Source organism: Prunus dulcis, chromosome 7 (assembly GCF_902201215.1).
Source record: "Prunus dulcis chromosome 7, ALMONDv2, whole genome shotgun sequence".
Taxonomy (NCBI): Eukaryota; Viridiplantae; Streptophyta; class Magnoliopsida; order Rosales; family Rosaceae; genus Prunus; species Prunus dulcis.
In genome coordinates this window covers 6,940,234-6,964,030 of record NC_047656.1, presented here as the reverse complement: position 1 = coordinate 6,964,030, position 23,797 = coordinate 6,940,234, and the positions used below count along the sequence as shown (strand labels likewise).

At 38.8% G+C, this 23,797-nt stretch overlaps 1 protein-coding gene across 1 annotated transcript; it reads right to left on the bottom strand.

The window, feature by feature from the left end:
• Positions 1-117: 117 nt before the first annotated feature.
• Positions 118-2,847, bottom strand: LOC117634126 (ganglioside-induced differentiation-associated protein 2). The gene is made up of 3 exons (XM_034368057.1): positions 2,413-2,847; positions 1,003-1,267; positions 118-543 (listed from the first exon to the last, which is right to left on the bottom strand). The coding sequence occupies exons 1-3, from the start codon at positions 2,654-2,656 to the stop codon at positions 309-311; spliced, it is 744 nt and encodes a 247-aa protein (XP_034223948.1). The 5' UTR covers positions 2,657-2,847; the 3' UTR covers positions 118-308.
• Positions 2,848-23,797: the final 20,950 nt, after the last annotated feature.

Genomic DNA, 23,797 nt, shown 5'->3' with positions numbered 1-23,797 from the left:
AAAATCTAAGCTAGAGCAGAACGGTCAAGCAGAGAGAGTTGAAACTGACTGGCAGAGATAAAGGAGAAAACGAAACAAAGCCAGGAAGTTAAAAAGAAAATCTAATACCCAAAGCCGTACGATAAAGTATGAGTAAACTATAGTTGTATTCATAGTACGCAATAATCAGCATTTAAGAGCACAAACTACTCAACACCGCATCAGTATTATTCTGTACAAAACATGCATATATAGATAGCCACCTATCAAGCCAACTTATTGACGCCTAAATCCCAATTAGTAGGGAAGGGCTGTCTACATAGTACCAATTACGACGTATATTCCCTTGATGCCCATCTCTCCTCATACCTTCCAAATGAGTAGGCTGTTGACGGAACCTCAGTCATGTGAAGAGGGTCCGGTTCAATGCCATAATCTGTTAGCGGTCTATGCTCGAGAACATCATCGTGACCTTTCACGAATTCAGGAATCTCCACCTCTCCCTTCTTTATATCCTCCCAAAGGTACTGCAGGCGGCTTACATACTTGATTTTCCAATATAGGCTGCAAACAAAGATAATTTTTAGAACAAAAACGAATACCGCATCGATTATGCTCTCAATTCACTGTTGGCTGAAACTTGGACATGGATTCAATAGGGAAATATAGTCATTTGAGGATGCTTGGGCATAATCTGCATGACTACATAGTACATCCAATAACGTTGCTTGAAACATAAATTGAAGAATTTCAACATCAGCCATCAAAATGATTTTTTTTTTTCCTACTTATCTCAAAGGCAGATTTGTCTAAACTGCAGTTCATTGAACAAAATAATCACCAAGTTTCAAGACAGTATTAAGCAAAGTCAAGAGACATGTCAATAATATCAAAATACTAATCCACAAACTCTCCGTTATATTCACTAAATTGTTTGTTTTTTATAATAATAATAATAATAAGAAATCATTATTAATTTATCATATTAGATTGTGGGTTTCCGAAGTATATGAAATCACTTACCCTCCAGTTAAGAAGAATCGGCCAAGAGTGGCAAAGACAAGTCTTGATCGGAGCCCAGGGTGAATGAAGTACACAATCTGAAGCCTGTCCTTCAAATATGAAGGAAGGTCTTCATAAATCCACCTTAAGATAGTTATGCCAGGGGAGTTATCCTCCTTTTGCACAGTACTATGCATGTAAACAATGCAGTATGGCCCTTCTGGAAGCTCACTGCATAATTTGTGGAATATATACCTCTTCAGCCTATCTCCACTAACAACTGGAGCTGCAGAAAGAAAATCAAACAAATTAAAACAATTGTCATGTGACACAGGGTTTTTCAAAAGTAGAATAAGGAGAATGAAAACAAAAAATCAAGAATTAATTATTTTCCCCACAAATATAAATATAAAAAAGAATTTATCCAAACCAAAAGGAAGCAAAATTCGATCTTCTTTGGGAATGTTAAATGCAAAACCAGACATAACAAACCCCTAAAAAGTTTCAACTATGATAATATTCCCTCCAAACAGAACCCATTTCACATCAGCATCAACGCCACCATTATATCCCGCCATTAAGAGTATTTAAAATTGACTTTTACATTTCAACAACCAATGGTCAAATACTCCCACATCATGCCCGAATCCCTGCCATCTCACATTTGAAAACATCCTAAAAGCAAAAAATAACTTATACAGAGTACAAGAAGGGAGATATCGTATCCCTTACAGAACCGAAGACCATTTTTTTCTGATTGAATTATTGAGAAAGATGGTTTATGCCAAACAGGCTGAAGTCAACAACGAACAGGACGGTGATCACCAACCCCTAGTTTCTTGCTTTGAAATACTAAACCTGACTATATAGAGTGTGTTATATTTAACTCAAAGCACAAAGTGCAATTTGTTTCCAATGAGACACATCTAGAAGAGAAAAACACTTAACTACTTCTAAAAATTAGCAAAATTAAGCAACCTAAGGTAAGTCCCTGCCACAAAAGGTACTATTCTATTAACAGCTTCTACAGTTCACAGAACAGATCATTACATATTTCAAAAACTAAAAATTAAGTAAAAAGCAGTTCCATAAAACCAAGTTGTTCCATACCAAGGGAACCACAAGACCCAAAAAGATAAATAAAAGTAAAGGGTTTAACCTAAAAGAACACAAGAAAATGATCAAAAACACAAAGTAGTTTACCCAAAAAACTGTCAATTACCCAAACAAACATAGAAACTCTTCAAATTCAAACGAAACCCTGAAGCCAAAATAATTAGGACATGCTTATATAATCAGTTAACTCAGATATGGACAAGTAAAATACACATCTCAGCTGAGAAACAGGTTTTTAATTACGCAGCTAGTTTAACTAAAGAAAAATTCACCCACTGTAATGACATATAAGGATAGTTGGATCTGTTTGTTTACCGGGAAAGTATTTTCCCACTATGCGAAAAATACGATTTCCAGACTTGTCATGGCCCTGAACACGAAAGAACTGCAAGAGCTCGAGATCGGAGAAGTCCTCGTCGGCAATAAGGTTCTGAGGGCAGTCGTACCAATTCTCTTGTTCTTCGACCTCTCTTTCCTGGTTCGTCAAGAATGGCCTCGCATCTATACCCAGATCCGATGCCAGTACCACCACCGAGAAGTCCTCCGACGAGCTACCCATCTCCGGTTCGGTTGATTTCTCTCACTTTCTCGCGCTTTCTCGCACTTTCTCTCTGTTTTTCGTTGTGTGGTTGTGTGGAGCACCGTGGGATGGAACCGAGGGTGGTGTTGGATGTGTGGAATATGGGCTCAGTTAAATTGGACACGTGGGGTGATTTGATAGGGTAACTCAAGATTTGATTGAAGAATATGCAGCAGTGGCAGACTGGGAGTGGAAGTTGTTATCAAGACCATGTGTTTTGAGCACACAGGATTATGACTAACTGTTTATATTTGTTTCTCTCTTTAGATATCACCAATGATGTGGAATTGTTTTGAACGGATAAGGCAATAATGTTAGGGAAGGTAATTAAGAAAAAAATTTGTTGATGTAATTACCAAACCACTCAGACAAATAAAATTGCCTTTCTAAAGCCATCTCCAACTATGTTGGGGTTAAATTCAAATTTTCATCCTCTAAAATACAAATATTCATGTATTTTCATGACTCACATTTTTTTCCCTCCAATTTTGCAGACTCATAATTTGAGTGCGTAACTTTATTAAATTGTTTAAGAATGATTAATCCCTAAATTTTTTTTCTCATTAATTTTTCTTGATATTATTTTTGTTCCAACATTCATGATTTAATGTTCTAAACATTTTTATCTAAAAAAATTAAAATTCCCAAACATCATAGAATTTAACTTAAAAATAAAAACAAATACAACAACATTTTATTTCATGGACCTTGAAAGAAAAACAAGTAGCACACGATTTATATTAAAAACAATGGAACCACACGATTTTTTTTAAAAAGGTAGCAATCCCTGGAGCTTCTACTTTTGCATACGCTCGGAATAATTCGAACCCTTCATTAAAGCCATTGCCATAGTTGTCTTACATTTTTACTTTCACTTCATTGGATTTTTTTATCTTTATTCAATAATGTTATGAACTTTTGCCCACCTCTACTTGTGTTCTTCAATTATTTTTTGAACCATTTCCCCTATTGTCTTGTTTCAATCATGTTCTGAACCATTGCTCAACTTTGTCCATCTCACTTTATTGGATTCCCTTATCTTTTCCTATCTTCATTCAATTATTTTCTAAATTATTTCCCATCTCTTATTGTCTTGTTTCAATCATATTCAGACCATTGCTCATCTCACTTTATTGGATTTCCTTATCTTTCCTTATCTTTTCCTATCTTCATTCAATTATTTTCAAACATGTAGGTCATCTCATTCTCTTGTCTATTTAAGAAATGTTATTCTACTGAATTGACTACACAATTTCCTTCAATCTTATTCTCCTTCTTACAATGAATTCATTAGGGAAGGCTATACAAAATTTCTTCAATTATGATTTTGATGATGATGACATTCATCAACAGAGGGTTGCAATGGCCGTTCAACACCATACTTTTTGTTGGAGCAGTATGCTTAACAATCCAAATGACAGGACTCGCCCGAGAATTCCTTGGAAACCAGAACGAATCCTGTCTTGTTACCGACATCACCCCGATGCCAGGCTCACTTACTAAAAACTGAGACTTTCTACCAAAATTTTGGCAGAGTCTCCCCTGTAAATTGAACAAACCCAACAAAATTCAACCTGCATAATATGCATAATAATCCCAACTAACAGCATGCTTTCAACATACAACAGTACATACTAAAATGGCCTCTGGCCTTACAAGCAAAACCTAACAGGGACAATAACAGAGCATCTAATAAATTACGTTTACACCAACAGCAGTTGAGTAAAAAGGAAATTACTCGAAGCCTAATCTACTGAAGTTCACGATTCGGGCCTTGAACACGGCTTGCAACTGTCTTTGAGGCGACTACCGTCTAGGGGGCCCAAAACAAAAAACATGTGACTGGACAAAAACAGAGTTTGCATTCAAAATAACATAATAACCCCACCGTGTAAAAATAATGATCAAGACATGCAGATTCACTAACTTTTATTTAGTATTCAAAACCATTAATCTATGAAACCCTTTAAAACCACAAATCACTCAATCCATAAACTTCATTCCCAAAATTATACTGCTCTTCCCAACCCACTGCATATATTCTAATTGCTTTACACTCACACATATATATAGATATAAATATATAAATATAAATATACAATATACTCATCACACTACCTAAGTACCGGGGAAACAATCCAACCGAGGGATTGTTTGGCTAGCCCGCAGGATTTTCAGGTGCTATCCTGTGTTTAGGGATGAGCGGTCCAATCGGGGGACGAAACTTCATAGCTCACACGCCGGAAATTCCAACGCCACGTGTAGCTCCAATACTAAGTCTTACGCACGCATATTACATTATCACACACAGGAAATTCCAACGTCATATGTGATGATGCCTAGCAATATACATAATCTTCCCATACACTGGAAATTCCAACTCCACATGTGAGACTAATAATAACACGTTCTTCCCACACGCAGGAAATTCCAACGCCACATGTGGGAAGCCTAATATCTAGGGGATGGTACTTACATAGTGTAATCATACTTCTTCTCTCAACAACCCCTCATACTCAAATCCTTCCACAATCTCACCTCAACAACACAAGTACCCCACACATAGAAAATATAGATAGAATTTCCCAAAATCCATATACCCCACTCAAAATACTCAAATATGCCGACACCCACAATATATTGCCAAAGCGCTATAAGAACATCAAATTCAACATTTGAATATATATTATATCTCATATACCATTTAAAACATATGCATAAATCTTTTATTAATAAAACCATGCTTATGATTGAAAACAAAGTCCTCTCACAAATAGTCCCAAGCTGCCAGACCCTGAGAGGGTCCCGCCTGCTGTGTACGTGCAATCGGAGCACCTATTTCGAGATACGAACCCTTAATTAATATAAAATCACTTCGAAACAGAAATTACAAATTAAATACTTAAATCCCCAAGTTCCCGGTGCATACATGTAGGACGAGATATTCTAAGGTCCGACTACAGGTTTAGGAATTACGTCTTGCAGGTGTGATCCAAAAGGAACGATCGGATCGCTTACAATTAGACGGCTATCGCATGCCACAAACTTTGAATTATTGAATCAGAACATCCGAGGCTCCAATTCACGATCCGTGAACTACTACACGTTTTCTAAGAGTGCCTAGATCAACATAATTTAATTTGGAGACGATCTAATGGTCAGAACCTATCGAACCCAGATAATGCACAAAATGCGAAATCCGTTCGATAGTCAAACGACGTCCGAATTAAAATCCAAGCACACCTACGCGCTCGTGACAACACAAAGATTACATTAGGACAGAATATAGCTTCACCATCCTTGCCCACGCGCCGCTACACACGCCGGCAGTGTGTGGGTGTGTAGAGTAATTTCCGGCGACGGAAAAACTCCACACCACTGCTCACCCTTCTTACCCTAGGTACTACTCAAGGCGAGGATCATTCATTCAACTACAAGGAGGTCCAATTTGGATAGCAACAGGCCGGAATCTCACTTTGAAATCCGGCCAAAACCTAGGTTTCAAAATTGGTTTCCTAGATGCAAAATCGATCCAATCCAACCCCATAGATAGCTAGAGCATGTAAAAGGAGGAAGAATCCTCACCTGTTTCACTGGGAATGGGCGGCGGAGCCGGCGGCACGACGATGGCGAAAAATTGGTTCAAACCAGTTGAGATTATCGACAAAACTCTGGTTTTTCGGCTGGGAAAACTGATGGTTCGGGTTCTGGGCTTCGAGATGAATCGATCGGGACCGGTCTCGGCCCTTGTTGTGGCCGAAGCTCAGAGAGAGAGAGAGAGAGAGAGAGAGGAGAGAAAGAGAAAGGAGAGAGAGAGAGAGTTGTAGGCGCAAGGAAAGAGAAGGAGGGTGAAAAATATGATTTTTACCAAACTCTTTTCGAAATATTTACAAGTTTGCCACTGGACTATTTTTGGTAGCCAAATCTTCATTACAACTCCGATTCAAGCCTACCACGTGTCTACGGACTCGTCTCAATACGACCTATGTAACCATACCACTCGTTGCCCCAAAATCCTTTTGCATAAGAAATGACCAAATTATCCCTAACCCAAGGGTAATTTCATAATTTCACTTAAATAAATTAAATAAGGGATTAAATTTGGAGGTCGGGGTGTTACAATCTACCCCCTTATAAAAATTTCGTCCTCTAAATTCACGTATCTGTCAATGGAAGAGATAAGGGTACTTGGCCCACATCTGCGCCTCGGACTCCCACGTAGCTTCTTTCATAGTTTGACTTCTCCACAAAACTTTCACTACATGGATGGATTTGGAGCGCAATATTTGTTCTTTCCTATCCAAGATCTGCACAGGTTGCTACTCATACGTCAAATTTTCACTCAACTTCACAGATTGATGTTCCAGCACATGGGAAGGATCTGGCATGTACTTCCGCAACATGGATACAAGAAACACGTCATGGACCCGAGATAGTTCTGTGGGTAATGCAAGTCTGTAGGCAATAAGTCCAATGCGCTCTGTGATCTCATAAGATCCAATGTAACGAGGGCTTAACTTCCCACGTTTCCCAAATCTCACCACACCTTTCCAAGGAGATAGCTTCAAGAACACCCAATCCCCAACTGCAAACTCAAGATCCTTGGACCTATTATCCGCATAACTCTTCTGTCGGCCTTGTGCTGTTTTCAACTTCTCTTTAATCACTTTCACTTTTTCGGTTGTTTCTTGGATACTATCCACCTTTTCCAATTTCTTATCACCCACTTCATTCCAATAAATAGGAGTTCTACACTGCCTCCCATACAATGCCTCATATTGAGCCATCTCCATACTCGAATGATAATTGTTATTATAAGCAAATTCCATCAAGGCAAGGTAAGCATCCCACGCATCCTTCATATGCAACACATCGAACATGTCCTCCAGAGTCTGGATGGTCCTTTCCGACTGTCCATCGGTTTGAGGGTGAAAAGCTGTACTGAATTGCAACTTAGTACCCATAGCCTCCTGTAAACACCTCCAGAATCGAGAAGTGAACCTAGCATCCCTGTCCGACACAGGTGCTCCATGCAACCTCACAATCTCATTCAGAAAGAGTTTTGCCAGCTTTGACAAAGAATATGTCTCCTTAATGGGTAGGAAATGAGCAGATTTGGTGAGGCGATCAACTATCACCCAAATTCCATCATGTCCCTTAGAAGTACATGGAAGCTTGAAAACAAAATCCATGGTGATATGTTCCCACTTCCATTCAGGAATCGGAAGTGGTTGCGTAAGTCCCGATGGTTTCTATCGCTCCGCTTTCACTTGCTGACAAATCAAGCATCTGCTCATATACTTGGCAATGTCTCCCTTCATATGCGGCCATGAGTAATATTCCCGCAGGGTCCGATACATCTTGGTACTTCTCGGATGCATAGTGTAAGCGGAACAATGAGCTTCTTCCGTGATTCTCTTTTCAAATCATCATTCTTGGGCACACAGAGACAAGTACCAGTTACCAAAGCTCCATCTTCCCTTATGGCATAATCTGTCTGTGTACTATTTTCCACTTCTCCCATTATCCTACAGAGTGTCGGATCTTTCAACTGGGCTGCAATTACCCGCTCCACTAGAATGGGTCTCACATGTAAGCTAGCAAGGATTCCACCCTGTTGAGCCATTCCCAATTCTACTCCATCCTTCCGCAGTTCCACCAACAACGGAAGATAGGCCGTTCTGAGATGAGCTAAGTTCCCAGTAGTCGTCATACTCAGTGCATCTGCAACCACATTAGCTCTGCCAGGATGATACTCAATCGTACAATCATAGTCCGTAATCAATTCCAGCCAATACCATTGTCTCATATTCAACTCCTTCTGAGTGAAAAAGTACTTGAGGCTCTTGTGATCAGTGAAAATCTGACACGTCTCACCATACAAGTAATGCGGCCAAATCTTGAGAGCGAACACTACTGCAGCCAATTCCAAATCATGGACGGGATAATTTTGCTCATGCTTCTTGAGTTACCTCGAGGCATAAGCAATCACTCGATCATGTTGCATCAGAACACATCCCAAACCTTGTAAAGATGCATAATTGTAGATCACAAAGTTCCCCGAATTATCCGGAAGAGCAAAAACAGGTGCAGTGGTTAACCGATTCTTCAGCTCCTGAAAACTCTGTTCGCACTCCTCCGTCTACTCAAACTTAACATCTTTCCTCCTTAACCGAGTGAGAGGTGCTGCTATAGGAGTGAACCCTTCCATAAATCGACGATAGTAGCCTGCTAACCCCAGAAAATTCCGTACTTCTGTCACACTTGTGGCTTGTACCCAATTCACAATAGCCTCCACTTTCTGCGGGTCAACATAAATCCCTTCAGCTGAAATTACGTGTCGAGGAATACCACTCTATCCGGCCAGAATTGACACTTACTAAATTTGGCATAAAGCGGCTTCCTCCTCAAAGTCTTCAATACTAATATCAGATGCTTCTTATGCCCTTCTGAAGTCCTGGAGTAAACTAAGATATCGTCTATGAACACAATCACAAAGTGATCCAAATATGGTCGGAACACTCTATTCATGAGATCCATAAACGTTGCTGGAGCATTTGTCAGTCCAAAAGGCATCACCAGAAATTCATAATGACCATACCGCGTTCTGAATGCTGTCTTGGGAATATCCTCTTCTCTGATCCTCAAATGACGGTATCTTGATCTCAAATCAATCTTAGAGAAGTTCTTGGCACCTCTCAATTGATCGAACAAATCATCAATCCGAGGCAAAGGATACCGTTTACGTACTATCACCTTATCCAACTACCGGTAATCAATACATAGCCTCATGATCCCATCTTTATTTCTCACAAATAACACCGGTGCACCCCATGGAGAAACACTGGGTCAAATAAATCCCAAATCCACTAACTCCTGCAACTGAATCTTCAACTCTCGGAGCTCAGCTGGTGCCATCCTATAAGGAGTTTGATAGATAGGGTTGGTGCATGGAAGAAGTTCGATAGTGAACTCGATTTTCCTTTCAGGGGGTAAACCAAGGAGATCATCTGGAAAGACATCTGGGAAATCTCGAACAACGGGGATATCTTCCAAATTCAAGGTGATCTCTTGAGTGTCAACAATATGAGCCAAATATCCCTCACACCCCTTCTTGAGTAACCTCTTAGCTGTGATAGCAGAGATAAGACAAGTAGGGAGGACTCTACATTCTCCTCTAAGATAACTTTAGGCTGCCCTAGACTCCGGAGCATTACTTCCTTCCAGAAACAATTCACTGATGCATGATGCTTCTCCAGCCAATCCATCCCCAATATAATATCCAAATCCACCAAATATAAAGGAATCAAATCTGCTTCCAACCATGCATCACCTACTTGGACATAACAATTTCTGAATACCCGGTTTGCATACGGGACTTCTCTCGTTGGTAAAGAAATACTAAAACTTCCTATCATGGGTGTGGGTCTAACACTGACATATGGTACGAAACTATGTAAACTCCACTAACCAATACTTAATTGTATGGAACTTTGTCCCAATAAGTTCTCGATCTCAACTCAAACAGTTCATTTGCTAACAGTGATGTACTTTTCATCATCTAGTTAGCGATCTCCACTACCCTCTTTTGGTTAAATTCACAACACCTTCCTACTCCGACTTACTACTACTCAGTCGGGCTCACACCAGCAAACTCAACAGACAATCGTTAAAGCTATTTTGAGACCACAAGAGTTACCTCATGGTCTCATCAGAAGAAGAAACAAAATCTTCTTGCAATCAGAATCGCTATTCCATAAAAGAGTTAGTCAACTTTCACAGTCAATCCAACAACTTAGAAGTCAAAATTCACCACGTGTAAGAGGAAACGAACTCGCGAAACGTACTTGGAACAACTTATGAGGTCAACCACACCAAAAAGGCATCCTTCCAAAATAGAACACTAGACGCTTAATGCTACTAAGGAAAAACACAAGGTGCGGAGTATAAAGGAAATTGAACCAAATGCTTTGATACCAAGTTCACAAGACCTGCCCAGGAATTCCTCGAAAATCGAGACGAATTCTGTCTTGTTACCGACATCACCTCGATGCTAGGCTCACTTACTAAAAACTGAGACTTTCTACCAAAATTTTGGCAGAGTCTCCCCTGTAAATTGAACAAACCCAACAAAATTCAACATGCATAATATACATAATAATCTTAACCAGCAGCATGCTTTCAACATACAACAGTACATACTAAAATAGCCTCCGGCCTTACAAGTAAAACCTAACATTGGCAATAACAGAGCATCTAACAGATTACGTTTACAACAACAGCAGTTGAGTAAAAAGGAAATTACTCGAAGCCTAATCTACTGAAGTTCACGATTCGGGCCTTGAACACGGCTTGCAACTGTCCTTGAGCCACTACCCTCTGGGGGCTCAAAACATAAAACATGTGAGTGGACAAAAATAGAATTTGCATTCAAAACAACATAATAACCCCACCGTGTAAAAATAATGATCAAAACATGTAAATTCACTAACTTTTATTTAGTATTCAAAACCATTAATCTCTGAAACCCTTTAAAACCACAAATCACTCAATCCATAAACTTCATTCCCATTCCCAACCCACTGCATATACTCAAATTGCTTTACACTCACACCTATATATAGATATAAATATATAAATATACAATATACAATATACTCATCACACTACCTAAGTACCGGGGAAACACTCCAACCGGGGGATTGTGTGGCTATCCTGCAAGATTTCCAAGTGCTATCCTGCGTCTAGGGATGAGCGGTCCAACCGAGGGACGAAACTTCATAGCTCACACGTCAGAAATTCCAACGCCACATGTAGCTCCAAGACTAAGCCCTACGTGCGTAGACTACATCATTACACACAGGAAATTCCAACGCCATATGTGATGATGCCTAGCAATATACATAATCTTCCCATACGCAGGAAATTCTAACGCCACGTATAAGAAGTGCCTCACACGCCGGAAAGTTCAATGCCACGTGTGAGACTAATAACACGTTCTTCCCACATGCCCGGAATTCCCACGCCACGTGTGGGAAGCCTAATATCTAGGGGATGGTACTTACATAGTGTAATCATACTTCTTCTCTCAACAACCCCTCATACTCAAATCCTTCCACAATCTCACCTCAACAACACAAGTACCCCACACATAGAAAATATAGATAGAATTTTCCAAAATTCATATACCCCACTCAAAATACTCAAATATGCCGACACCCACAATATATTGCCAAAGCGCTATAAGAACATCAAATTCAACATTTGAATATATATTATATCTCATATACCATTTAAAACATATGCATAAATCTTTTATTAATAAAACCATGCGTATGATTGAAAACAAAGTCCTCTCACAAATAGTCCCAAGCTGCCAGACCCTGAGAGGGTCCCGCCTACTGTGTACGTGTGGTCGGAACACCTATTTCGAGATATGAACCCTTAGTTAATATAAAATTACTTTGAAACAGAAATTACAAATTAAATACTTAAATCCCCAAGTTCCCGGTGCGTGCATGTAGGACGAGATATTCTAAGGTCTGACTACGGGTTTAGGAATTACGTCTTGCAGGTGTGATCCGAAAGGAACGGTCGGATCGCTTACAATTGGACGGTTATCGCCAACCACAAACTTTGAATTATTGAATCGGAACATCCTGAGCTCCGATTCATGATCCGCGAACTCCTACATGTTTCTAAGAGTGCCTAGATCAACATAATGTAATTTGGAGACGATCCAACGGTCAAACGACGTCCGAATTGAAATCCGAGCACACCTACGTGCTCATGACAACACAAGGATTAATTATGACAGAATATAGCTTCACCATCCATGCCCACGTGCCGCCACACACGCCGGCAGCGCGTGGGTGTGTGGAGTAATTTTCGACGACGAAAAAACTCCACACCACCGCTCACCCTTCTTACCCTAGGTATCATTCAAGGCGGGGATCATTTCATTCAAATACGAGGAGGTCCAATTTGGACAGCAACCAGCCGGATCTCACTTTGAAATTCGGCCAAAACCTAGGTTTTAAAATCGGTTTCCTTGATGCAAAATCGATCCAATCCAACCCCATAGATAGCTAGAGCATGCAAAAAGAGAAAGAACCCTCACCTGTTTCACCGGGATTGGGCGGCGGAGACGGCGGCGCGACGACGGTGAAAAACTGGTTTAAACTAGTCGAGATTGCCGACGAAACTCTGTTTTTTTTGGCCTGGAAAACTGGTGATTTTGGTTCAGGGCTTCGAGAGGAATCGATCGGGACCCGTCTCAGCCCTTGCCGTGGCCGGAGTTGAAAGAATCGCAGAGAGGGGGAGAGAGAGAGAGAGAGAGAGAGAGAGAGAGAGAGAGAGAGAGACAGTTTCGGGGAGAGAGAAAGGAGAGAGAGCTGTGCACGCGAGGAGATAGAATGAGGGTGAAAAATCTGATTTTTACCAAACTCTTTTTGAAATATTTACAAGTTTGACACTGGACTACTTTTGGTTGCCAAATCTTCGTTACAACTCTGATTCAAGCCTACCGCGTGTCTATGGACTCGTCTCAATACGACTACATAACCATACCACTCATTGCCCCAAAATCCTTTTGGATAAGAAATGACCAAATCATCCCTAACCCAAGGGTAATTTCATAATTTCACTTAAATAAATTAAATAAGGGATTAAATTTGGAGTCGTGGTTTACACCAAACATGGTGGTTCTGTTGTAGGCGAATCCAAGAATCGGAATAGAGAAAAACATCATAAGAGTCTCATGGAAGACTACTTCTGTGAAAGACCATTTTATTCCTCAGTGGACTTTCACATGCTACTCCGCATGATAAGAGAGCTTTTCTATCGCATCTTGAATGATGTTGTTGCACATGAGCCATACTTTATCCATAAGATAGACGCTTGTAGAGGACGAAGTCTATCCCCAGAGCAGAAGCTAACAACAGTTTTCGAATGCTAGCATATGGATGCTCGGCAGACTCTACCGACGAGTACTGTAGATTGGGTGAATGCCCTTGAATGTTTGCGAAAGTTTTGTTCCATTATTAAAACCGTGTATGGCCAATGGTACCTCCATTCCCCAAATTCGGCCGACCTTTACAGGCTCTTGCATAAGGCTAGTTGTAGAGGATTCCCATGCATGTTAGGCAGTCTTGACTGCATGCATTGGGAATGGAAGAACTGCCCTACTGCTTGGGGAGGCCAGTTTACCAGCTACAAGCATAAGCCAACTGTCGGTCTAGAAGTAGTGGCCTCATATGACACTTGGATATGGCATGCCTTTTTTGAAGTCGCTGGATCGAACAAAGATATCAATGTCCTAACTTGTTCCCTGTTGTTCAATGATGTTGTCAATGGAATGTCTCCCCATATCCAATATGTTGTCAGTGAAAATTAATACAATCTGGGTTATTACTTGGCTGATGGTATCTACCCTTGTTGGGCTACATTGGTTAAGACGATTTCCCAATCGGATATTCCAAAAAAAAGATTATTTTTCCAAAAACAAGAGGCTTATAAGAAGGATGTCGAAAGAGCCTTCGGAATACTTCAGGCTCAATGGGCAATTGTCAGGGGACCTACACGTATGTAGCGTAAAGAACAACTTCATTCAATTATGATGACGTGCATAATATTGCACAACATGATTGTTGAGGATGAGTATGAGGATCTAGATGCAGAATCTAATGATGATGATAATTGTTCACGAATATCTAGAAGAGAAAGAGCAAGACTTGCTTATGAGCTTGAGACAACTATCACATACGATATAAACCGAGACAGACAAACTATCTCAGACTACATGGTCCGTCATAATAGAGTCCATGCTTTGCAAGTACATCACAATTCAAGAAATAATTTGATCAACCACATTTGGAGATGCGAAGGAGATGTGCAATGAGCTACGTTGTGTGTTTAAATTATGTTGTGTGTTTAAATTATAAAAGTGGTTGTGTGATTTTAATGAATTATGTGGTTTATCATTGAATTTAAAAAAAGACTAGTCATAGAAAAATAAACGACTATCATAAATAAAAATAAACGATAATTATAAATAAAGATAAACAACAATTACAAATAAAGATAAATGACAATTAGAAATAAAGATAAACAACAATTACAAATAAAGATAAACAACAATTACAAATAAAGATAAATGACAATTATAAATAAAGATAAACAACAATTACAAATAAATATAAATTAATAACCACTATGTGGAGGGCTTAGATAATAGGCTCCAGAGTTGTCCTCTGGATTGTAGGGGGAACTTGTATTCATCTGGGCCTTAATAATTTTGTCTTGCTTATTCCACCAATACTTCTTCTTTCTTGGAGTAAATTTGGATAGGTCCATGGACATTATCCTCTGTTCATTGGCCTCCTTGTCTTGTTGGATTTGATAGGCATGTTGCTCTTGTAGGAGCTCTAACTTTCACTCCTATCCTCCTTTGCCTCATTTCCTTGTTGAACCAATTCAGACAAGAACTTTCCACTTTGGTTGAGATAACCTTCAAAACCTTTCCTTTTCTTTTTTTCATTCTTATGTTTATCTCTTCCCAACAGCCTTGGAGTGGGCATGACCACATCATCTTCATCTTCCTCAAAATTGACTGTATTGCCACTATGAGAAGAATCTTTGAATGTTTGTGTGGGAGATTCATAGGTCGTTCCATTTTGGGCAATCTTTTAAGATTTGCCAAGCATGATACAACTTTAAAGGCCTATTCGGAGGCTTATTATCATTCAAGAAAAGTGTTTTTGCATTCATATCCTACCTGTGAAATAAAATAAAAATCAAGTTAATAATTGAAAAGAATTAGAATTATAAATTTAAGCATTGAAAAAAATGGGTACTCATCACATCTTCAAGATTGGAGCCAATCACATGCCTTGCATTGACTTTTGTCATACATGCCTTCTATAGAGAACATTGTTTGTTGATGATCTTGAACCGAGAAGTAATAGCTTGCGGTGATCGTACCTCGGCTCCACTCATGCCCGGATTATTTTCCAAAAACTTTTGGTACACACGCAACCAAAATGAGTAATTTGATTGATTGGTGCCAATAGACCCATCTTTAGAGATAGAAACCTACCCTTTGCAAATGCCTCATCTTCTTGTGGTTTCCAATTCACGCCTCTTTGGAGTTTTGAGGCCATTCTCAACAAGAATGAAAGTAGAATGAAAAAATATAACAAAGGGAGAAAGGAAAAAAAAAATTTGGTGGATTATTTACCAAATGAATGGCTATTTATAGAGTTTGGAATAAGTTTTGGGTTGGATCTGATTTAAATTAATTATAAATATTATTTTGACCGTTGGATGTGAAATTTTACAATTTAGATTACCTAAAATTAATCATGATCGTTGATGTAAAATAAAGCCGTTGGAATTATTTATTTATTTTTAAACAGCACAGCTTTTGAATTTTTAACATTTGGAATCACCTTTACTAGAGCTGCCAGCTGTGTCACACAACTATGCTGGCCAGGCAGCAAAGCTGTCATGCAGGGCCCAATAACTTTTCTTCTTCACATGGGCTTCCAAGCAAAAATAAATAAAAATTTATAAAAAAGAAAAGTTTGGGCTCCACATAAAATACCAGTACAGACAAAACTTGGACAGGAATTCCACCCCAAATTTGACATTTCTCAAATTTCTACCCTCCAAAATACATGGGTTGGAGAAGAATTTTGGACTCAAAACTAACAATTTGGGTTTCCACCCCAATGGTTGGAGATGGCCTAAAATGGCTAAACATAGTTTTAGTCGATGCACTTTCACCAAAGATCACATTTGATCATTTTTAGTTTTTACTAAGCTACTAGGCAAAAAAAAAATATTGAAACACTAGCCGTTCTCTCCTTTGTGAATCCCAAAGAAAAACTCCATAGAGGGGGAGGAGGAAGAAGCGTCATTGCCCCTCCTCCTCTCCTCCCTTCCTCTCTCATCGCCTTTTTCTTTTGAGTTAGTGAATAAGTTTACTGGGGCATTTTGAATAAGAAAGCCTATATGGTGATTTCTTCTAAGCCATACTTAGATAGAAGTTCCCCATCACCTCTTTTAGGCTTTTTCAAACAAATCCTTTTCTCAAAATTCTCTCTCTAACACTACTCATTTTCTCTAAATTTGGGTCTACATTGTCTTCGAAGAAAGTTGCTTCAAATCACCCAATTGTTCTTTGTAATATATTGAGAATACAAATTTGTTTCAAGCGAAATCTGCTAAAATGCCCCCTTAACTTGTTCTTTACTTTCGATTTACCCTTTACCTTTTTTTAATAGAAAATTAAGTACCTTAACTGCCAATCCTACCTTCCCACCCACCTCCCCCCGACAGTGAATTTTTCATATATTTCATCCATCTTTCCGTCAAATTAGTCACGTTGGAGGCATGTGATGCCCCTTTTTAGGGCAAAACTGTCCATTCCGTGGGTCATTAACGTTCAATTGTTTGAGCGATCTTGAACTAAAAGGTTTTTTAGCACGACTCTTCCAAGTCTCATGGGGTTGTTTGTTATACAAGTTTGACTTGGTAGTATTTTGGATATTTTGGTATTGAGTTGTGATGCTCTTGTTTTGGATGCATGCTTCTGGATCATTGGGATATGTAGTAATTGAGCTTTTATGCTCTTATTTTGGATACAATTGGTAGTTCTTTGGATATTTTGATATTGAGCCGTGGTGCTTTGTTTTGGATGCATGCTTCTGGATCATTAGGATATGCAGTATTTGAGCTATTATTGTCTTATTTTTGTTTGGATAACGTGACCTTTATTTTGGATATTTGGTAATTGAGCATTATTGCTATTGTTTGTTTGGATGTGTATTGCTAATTTCTATATATTCATTTGTTCGGTATGTCAAAATACATTTCAAAATAATTTTAAAATATGGTCCTTCCGTGGGTTTGCAATATTTAATGTTGGGCCGCATATACATTTTATTAACATCCATTTAGTAATAATTGATAAATAAACAAGCATTTAATCTCGTCCAAGTTTCAATCGGGCTTCAAGCCCACAGACATATTCAAAACCAAACCCAACAAAAATAATAAATAGGATTTGAATCCAATAACCATATTAAAGTCCCAAAAATATATTTTATTTTGCCACCAAGGTGAAACCCTAGGCTACCTACGTACTCATTTTCTTAAATGATTGAGCCACACGTAGTTTTTTCTACCATAAAACCAAAAAGAAATCATCCAGATACACAGCTAAAGACATCTATTGCGTTTGCTACCGTCGAATTATATACATACTTTCATATTGCGAAACCTTACTAACTCATTCGTTCAATCCCATTACAATTTTAACTCCGTACCTTTCCTAAGCCTTTTTACCTAAAATCCATTCTTTGGGAAATCCTGGTTGGACATCTGCAGAGTAACCTCAATACAGGTACATGCAATTCCTTCCTAGTCGGACACCTGTAGAGCAACATCAATACAGGTACAGGCAATTACTACAGGCAATTTGGGGCCGGACACCTATAACTGTAGGTATAGGCAAATGCTCTTGGTCGAACACCTATATCCGAACTACAGGTACATGCAATATTTTTTCCCAAATGAAACTTATAAAAATCCTTTTCCAAATCCTTAACTAAATTCCTTTTCCAATAATCCACATTGCAAAAACCATTTCCCATTTTCCACTTTCCAAACTATCATCATTTATGAACATGCATAAACATTTAAAATCATCCCAAGCTATATCCGAATAAGAAACATAAATACATCACACTTGAATTGAAATGTAAAGCAATAAAATAATTAATACATAAACAATGAAATTCATCCTGCTATAAGCGATAATTAAACAAGAAATCAAACTTGCCCAATTAACAAACGGGCTTTAAACTATCAAACAAAGTCAATACAAACATCTCATTCTCAATTTGTAAATTCTTACATGCCCTTAGAGATCCAGGGAAAGACATATTCTAAAACGGGACCAATCCGACGGTCCGATCATAATAACCCAAAAATCACATAATATGCGAAATTCTGATTCACCGACCAAACAGTGGAACCTCTCGTATCCAGGCATACCGTCGTGCTCGGAACAACACGAGAATAATTCTAGGACCAAAATATAATTTGAAAAGTGGCCTATGAGCTGCCACACGCTGCTGGCAATGTTAGTGGATCGGGGCGGTTTCCAACGATAGAAAATTTCCACATCGACCTGTAATATTTATACCAAAACATTCAGACTAAATTGGGGACTAACTTTTATACTTGACTCAACGACTCAAGATGGTTGGTTTGGCCCCAAAACACTCTCTAACCGTCGACCTTAATGGGTGTCCACAACAAACCCTCAAATTGGAAAATCAAACCCAAAAACCTATACCAATAGCTAGAGCACAAAAGAGGATGAAGTTTCACACCTTAATTGATGAAAATGGTGGTAGAAGCTGCTAGAAACTCTCGAAAACCTTGGCTCTTCTTCTAGCTCGCGCCCCCGAGGTATGGCCTAGGGTGTTTGGGTCTTTGCCTAACCATGATCGTCGGCCTGGGGCGGTCCTTTCCAGACTAACGAGTTGGCCTTGGATGGCCTGAAAGCGATGATTGTCACATCTCGGGATCGGCTCCTCCGTAGCACGATATTGTTCGCTTTGGGTCCCCTATCTACCCTCACAGTTTTGTTTCTGTGAACTCACGAGCAACTTCCCAGTGGGTCACCCATCCTGGGATTGCTTTAGCCTAAACTCGCTTAACTTCGGAGTTCCCATAACTCCGAAGCCAGTTAGCTCCCAAAATGCCTCGTGCTAGATGGAGGTGAGCATGTACATATAAGACACATCACCTCCTCTCCGTTGGTCGATGTGGGATGTTACAATGATCGTTGGCCTAAAAGGCTCGGCATTGTCGAGTGTAGGGAAAGAGAGGGTCAAGGAGAGAGAAAATGAGGAGGGAAGGTAACACACGCTGGGCTGGGGTATTTAGGGTTTTTAAAGAACAAAATTTCAAATTCCTAACAAGTCCTTTTTGTTTCTTCATTGGAATTTCCTTGTTTAAACTCGGAATTGAGCCTGTCACCTATTTATAAACTTGTATCATCAAGCTCTACGCAATGTTGTGACTCAATCTCCCAAAAATGATCCCTAGCAAAAAGTGACTAAAATACCCCAATGCCCAAGGCAAAAATTGTAATTTCAAACTAATTTTCCAAAATAAAATATCATTTTGGGTAGGGATGTTACATGCTGCATCTCAAAGGATTGTCTTCTGTGGTCAACCTCTACACCTCATATGCATAGTTGTGTATTTCGATCATGTGAGAGATCTCTTTAGCATAGTCGTACTCAGAAAACATTGAGTCACGGTATTTGCAAAATACCAAATCATCATAGGGATCCATCTCCTCAACTTGACATTAATACAAAACAAAATGTTAGAACATAAGCAGTCAAAGCCCAAGGGCCAAAGAACCTAGCCCAAATCATCAATCAAAGAAGGATGATGAATAACAAAAATGAATATTAGTAGAGCATGCTCCTTTGAGTAGCTTAGGGATCATCATTTGCCTCGCGGCCCGTAGGCTGAATTAGGTAGCCTGAGGCCTAATAGGCCAAATCCTGGCCCAGCTCGTTTTAAGATTGGGCAGGACTTTGGCTTAGGATTTGAAACGCTTAGCGCGGCCCAGCCTAGGCCCTCCCATGGCCAAACCTCCTATACCCTTTGTTGAGGCTATTCTTAACAACTAAAATGAGTTATTGAAAACATCAACTTTAATTCTCGCAAGTGCACAAACTGTTTATAGTATAGCTTATGTAAATACAAGGTCGATCCCACATAGAATGGTAACTTAGTTCCAAGTTAAATGACTTAGAATGCTAGAAAAACATAGAACAAAGAAACTGACTAACTAGCTAAAGGCAAGGTCAAATTCAACAATGCCTCTTGCTAATTCCTCAAGGTCTAGGACAGAATCCTAGCACCACACAAGCACTCGAAATGGGGGGCTTTGTTGTTGAAATGAAAAGAAGAAAGTGAAATGAAAGTGCTCGAAAGTAAACACTGCCAGCAATCAACAAGTTGTGAAACAATGATTGAGAGGTGTTAGAGCCTTGAAATCCACCACTAGTTTTCCTATCCAAGTTATGAATGCATAGAAATTGACTCAAGCTTCATCAACAATAGATTATCGCATACAAGCCTATGGTATCTAGGTGCAAGATGCATGATTCTCCTAAGGCATGTAATTGTGCATGGTATCTACACAACACGTGATCTCTAATATGCAACCTAAGCATGGTATCTACTTAGAATAAAGCATACAAGAGTCATTAAGCTCCATGAGAATATGATAATCACACAAGTCCTAGAACATGATATCTGTCCTAGTCAACCTATGGTTATTAACCCCTTGAATGATTCTTAGGCCATTCATGTGTTGCTTGTGAAAGGAGAGTAGAATTGGTGAATCTAAACCCCTTCCCAACCTGTGCTAGATGCATAAAATCCTAGTTAGCTACTCCAAGAAAACATACATTAAGCACATAATAAACTGGAGATTAACAACTTGATAATGAAAGCAAGGAAATCAATTAACTATAAATCATCCATAACATTGAATATTCATGACTAGGGCTTCATCCTAAGCCCTAACTAAATGGATTAGTTAGACATAACTATGAATAAAGAAAATAAGAAATACATAGGTAGAATAAAGAGAAGAGAAGAACAAGTTAGCAACAATGTAGTTCCCAAGACAGCTCCAAGCTCTCTTTTCTCTTTGTGGTGAATCTGAATGTGTGTATGAGAGTAATGGATGAAGTGAATGTGTGTGTCTGCCTCCATCTTGAATGACTGTGCAGCTCTCTATTTATAGAGTGAAATTTCGTCCTCCCCTTTGGCTGGTGAAGCACACCTCTCTTAGCTGCTCCCAATTGCTCCAGCTGCCTATACTTGCCAACTGCTCCAGCTGCCAAATACATGCTTTGGTATGGTTTCTTTATGGAAAGCTTGACTTTTGTTCATCCTTCTAAGTTCCTGAGCCGATTTGACTCCCATGTGTGGCTGCCCATGTGTGGCACATGGCTCTAGGGATGTAGCCACATTAAATGTGATGGCAGCCAACATGACATTTCTGTGAACTTGGTTCAGTCATTGACGTGCTTAGGGCTCCAGATTCGTCCAATTGGGCTAAAATTTGGCAACATGTTATAATAGACACCTATTGGAACAACTTCTATCAAGGATGTCTCCTCATCTGACCTGTGGAAGTTACTGAAATGAGGCCTGCAAGATGACCTACGAAACTGGACTGACAAGGAGTGTGGCTCAAATTGGTTTTGTCTTTAAGCTCATATTCCTCTTGTGCCACTCAGCCCTTAACATGCATGAATTGTATCAAATGCCATCCCCTTGCTGTCTTAACCTACAAAACACACAAACATGGGTAAGAGACTCAAAATAAAGAGAAGCTAAACAAAATTACTAAGCAAAGAAGGCATGCAAATGTGTGAAATTATGACCTTATCACTCTTCCTTTTTTAAGATTTAATTGTTGTACTCATTAACCTCATTTTATACTTAATCAAAATAACATGCTATAAATTAAATTAATTTTTCAATGTTGTCTAACATTTTGTAACAAACAAGCAATATACATATGTTTTAGTGCCCAGTTTGTCAAGTTCAAATTTAATGATTCAATAAAGAATTTAAAGTAATGTATACTATTGTTTAAGAGAAGACTCTTTATTCATCACGTTTGACAAAAAAATGTGCAAGAAAAAGATTTTTTTTTTATATATAAAAAAAAAAAAAAGTCCTGTGGTGTTTAGGCCCATGGGTGCCTCGCCCGAAGGACGGGCCTCGACCAAGTCTTTTGAAACCTCGGCCCGGTCTGAAAATTTTAAAATGCCTGAAAGACCGGCCTGAACCTTAAAATTTCAGGCCGAGCAAGGTTTTGAACCGAACATGACAGCATGGAGTACTTGTGAACATGCATGTTAGCGTTGAGGACCACAAATGACATATAAAAAATAATAAAAAGGATGCAACCTGGTAGTTTTGTGAACCTAAGGGATGTTTTGTGATAAAAAGCTTTTTAAAAAAACTCTAAGTCACCCAACATTTGAAAACTTAACCCAAGATTCAGCACTATAAATATAGAGATAAAAATTAATTAATATGATATGAAAACATTTACAACTCACAAATACAAGCTAATAATGATAGCATTTAGTGCATACGTTATGAGACATTTTCCCCTTTTTAGAGCTCCAAACTATGTTGAAGGGAGCCAACTCCTGTGTATGTGGGCAAAATATCACGGAGACGACATTGTTTTATGACAAATGCTTCCACATCACAAAATAAACTAACAATCTTGAGGGAAAAGGGAGAGAAGAAGAGATGAAGAGATGAAAGGAGAAGGGAGAAGATAGGGAAGGAGGCCAACCCCAAAAGGGGGCGGCCACTAAGACTTTTTTCCTTAGGCTTTTCTCAGAGATTGTTTAGTGTTTTTTTGCCCTCTTAAAAAAATTTCAAATACATTTTTACAATAGGATAACACACATAGGAAAAAAAGAAAAAGAAAAACTATGTCACCACAATGAGGTTAGCACCAAATAGGTATCAAACTCATGACAAATATATATCATCTTCACATATGTGAATCGAACTTGAGACATTTCCAACCAAATGGAGATAACTACAATTAGACTAAAGGCTAATTCATACACATTATTAGCTCCTACTATCTTGAAAGATATAAACGGTCTTTCAAACTAAGAAAAAAAAGAAGAAGAAGATATTAATAGTTAAGATAAGGACAATAATCAATCGAAGAGAAACCATGTTGGAGGCGAGATGATATAGTGTTTGATATCCCAAGCGTTTTATATTCCAATTTTTTAAATCCCAATTGATATGATATAATTTCAAATTTTTTTTTTTTTTAGACAAGCGACAGTGAGGGAAGGGGAAATCAAACCTAGGACATGAAGTGTATGGGTAAATGTTCTTAACTACTTCAGTTACAAGCCCCTTGCTAATTTCATTTGCTTTTGTTTGGTTTCGTTAATAACTTTATTTATTTACAACTAATAAGTAACAAACATACTATGCATGTTCCACATCAATTGATATTAAAAA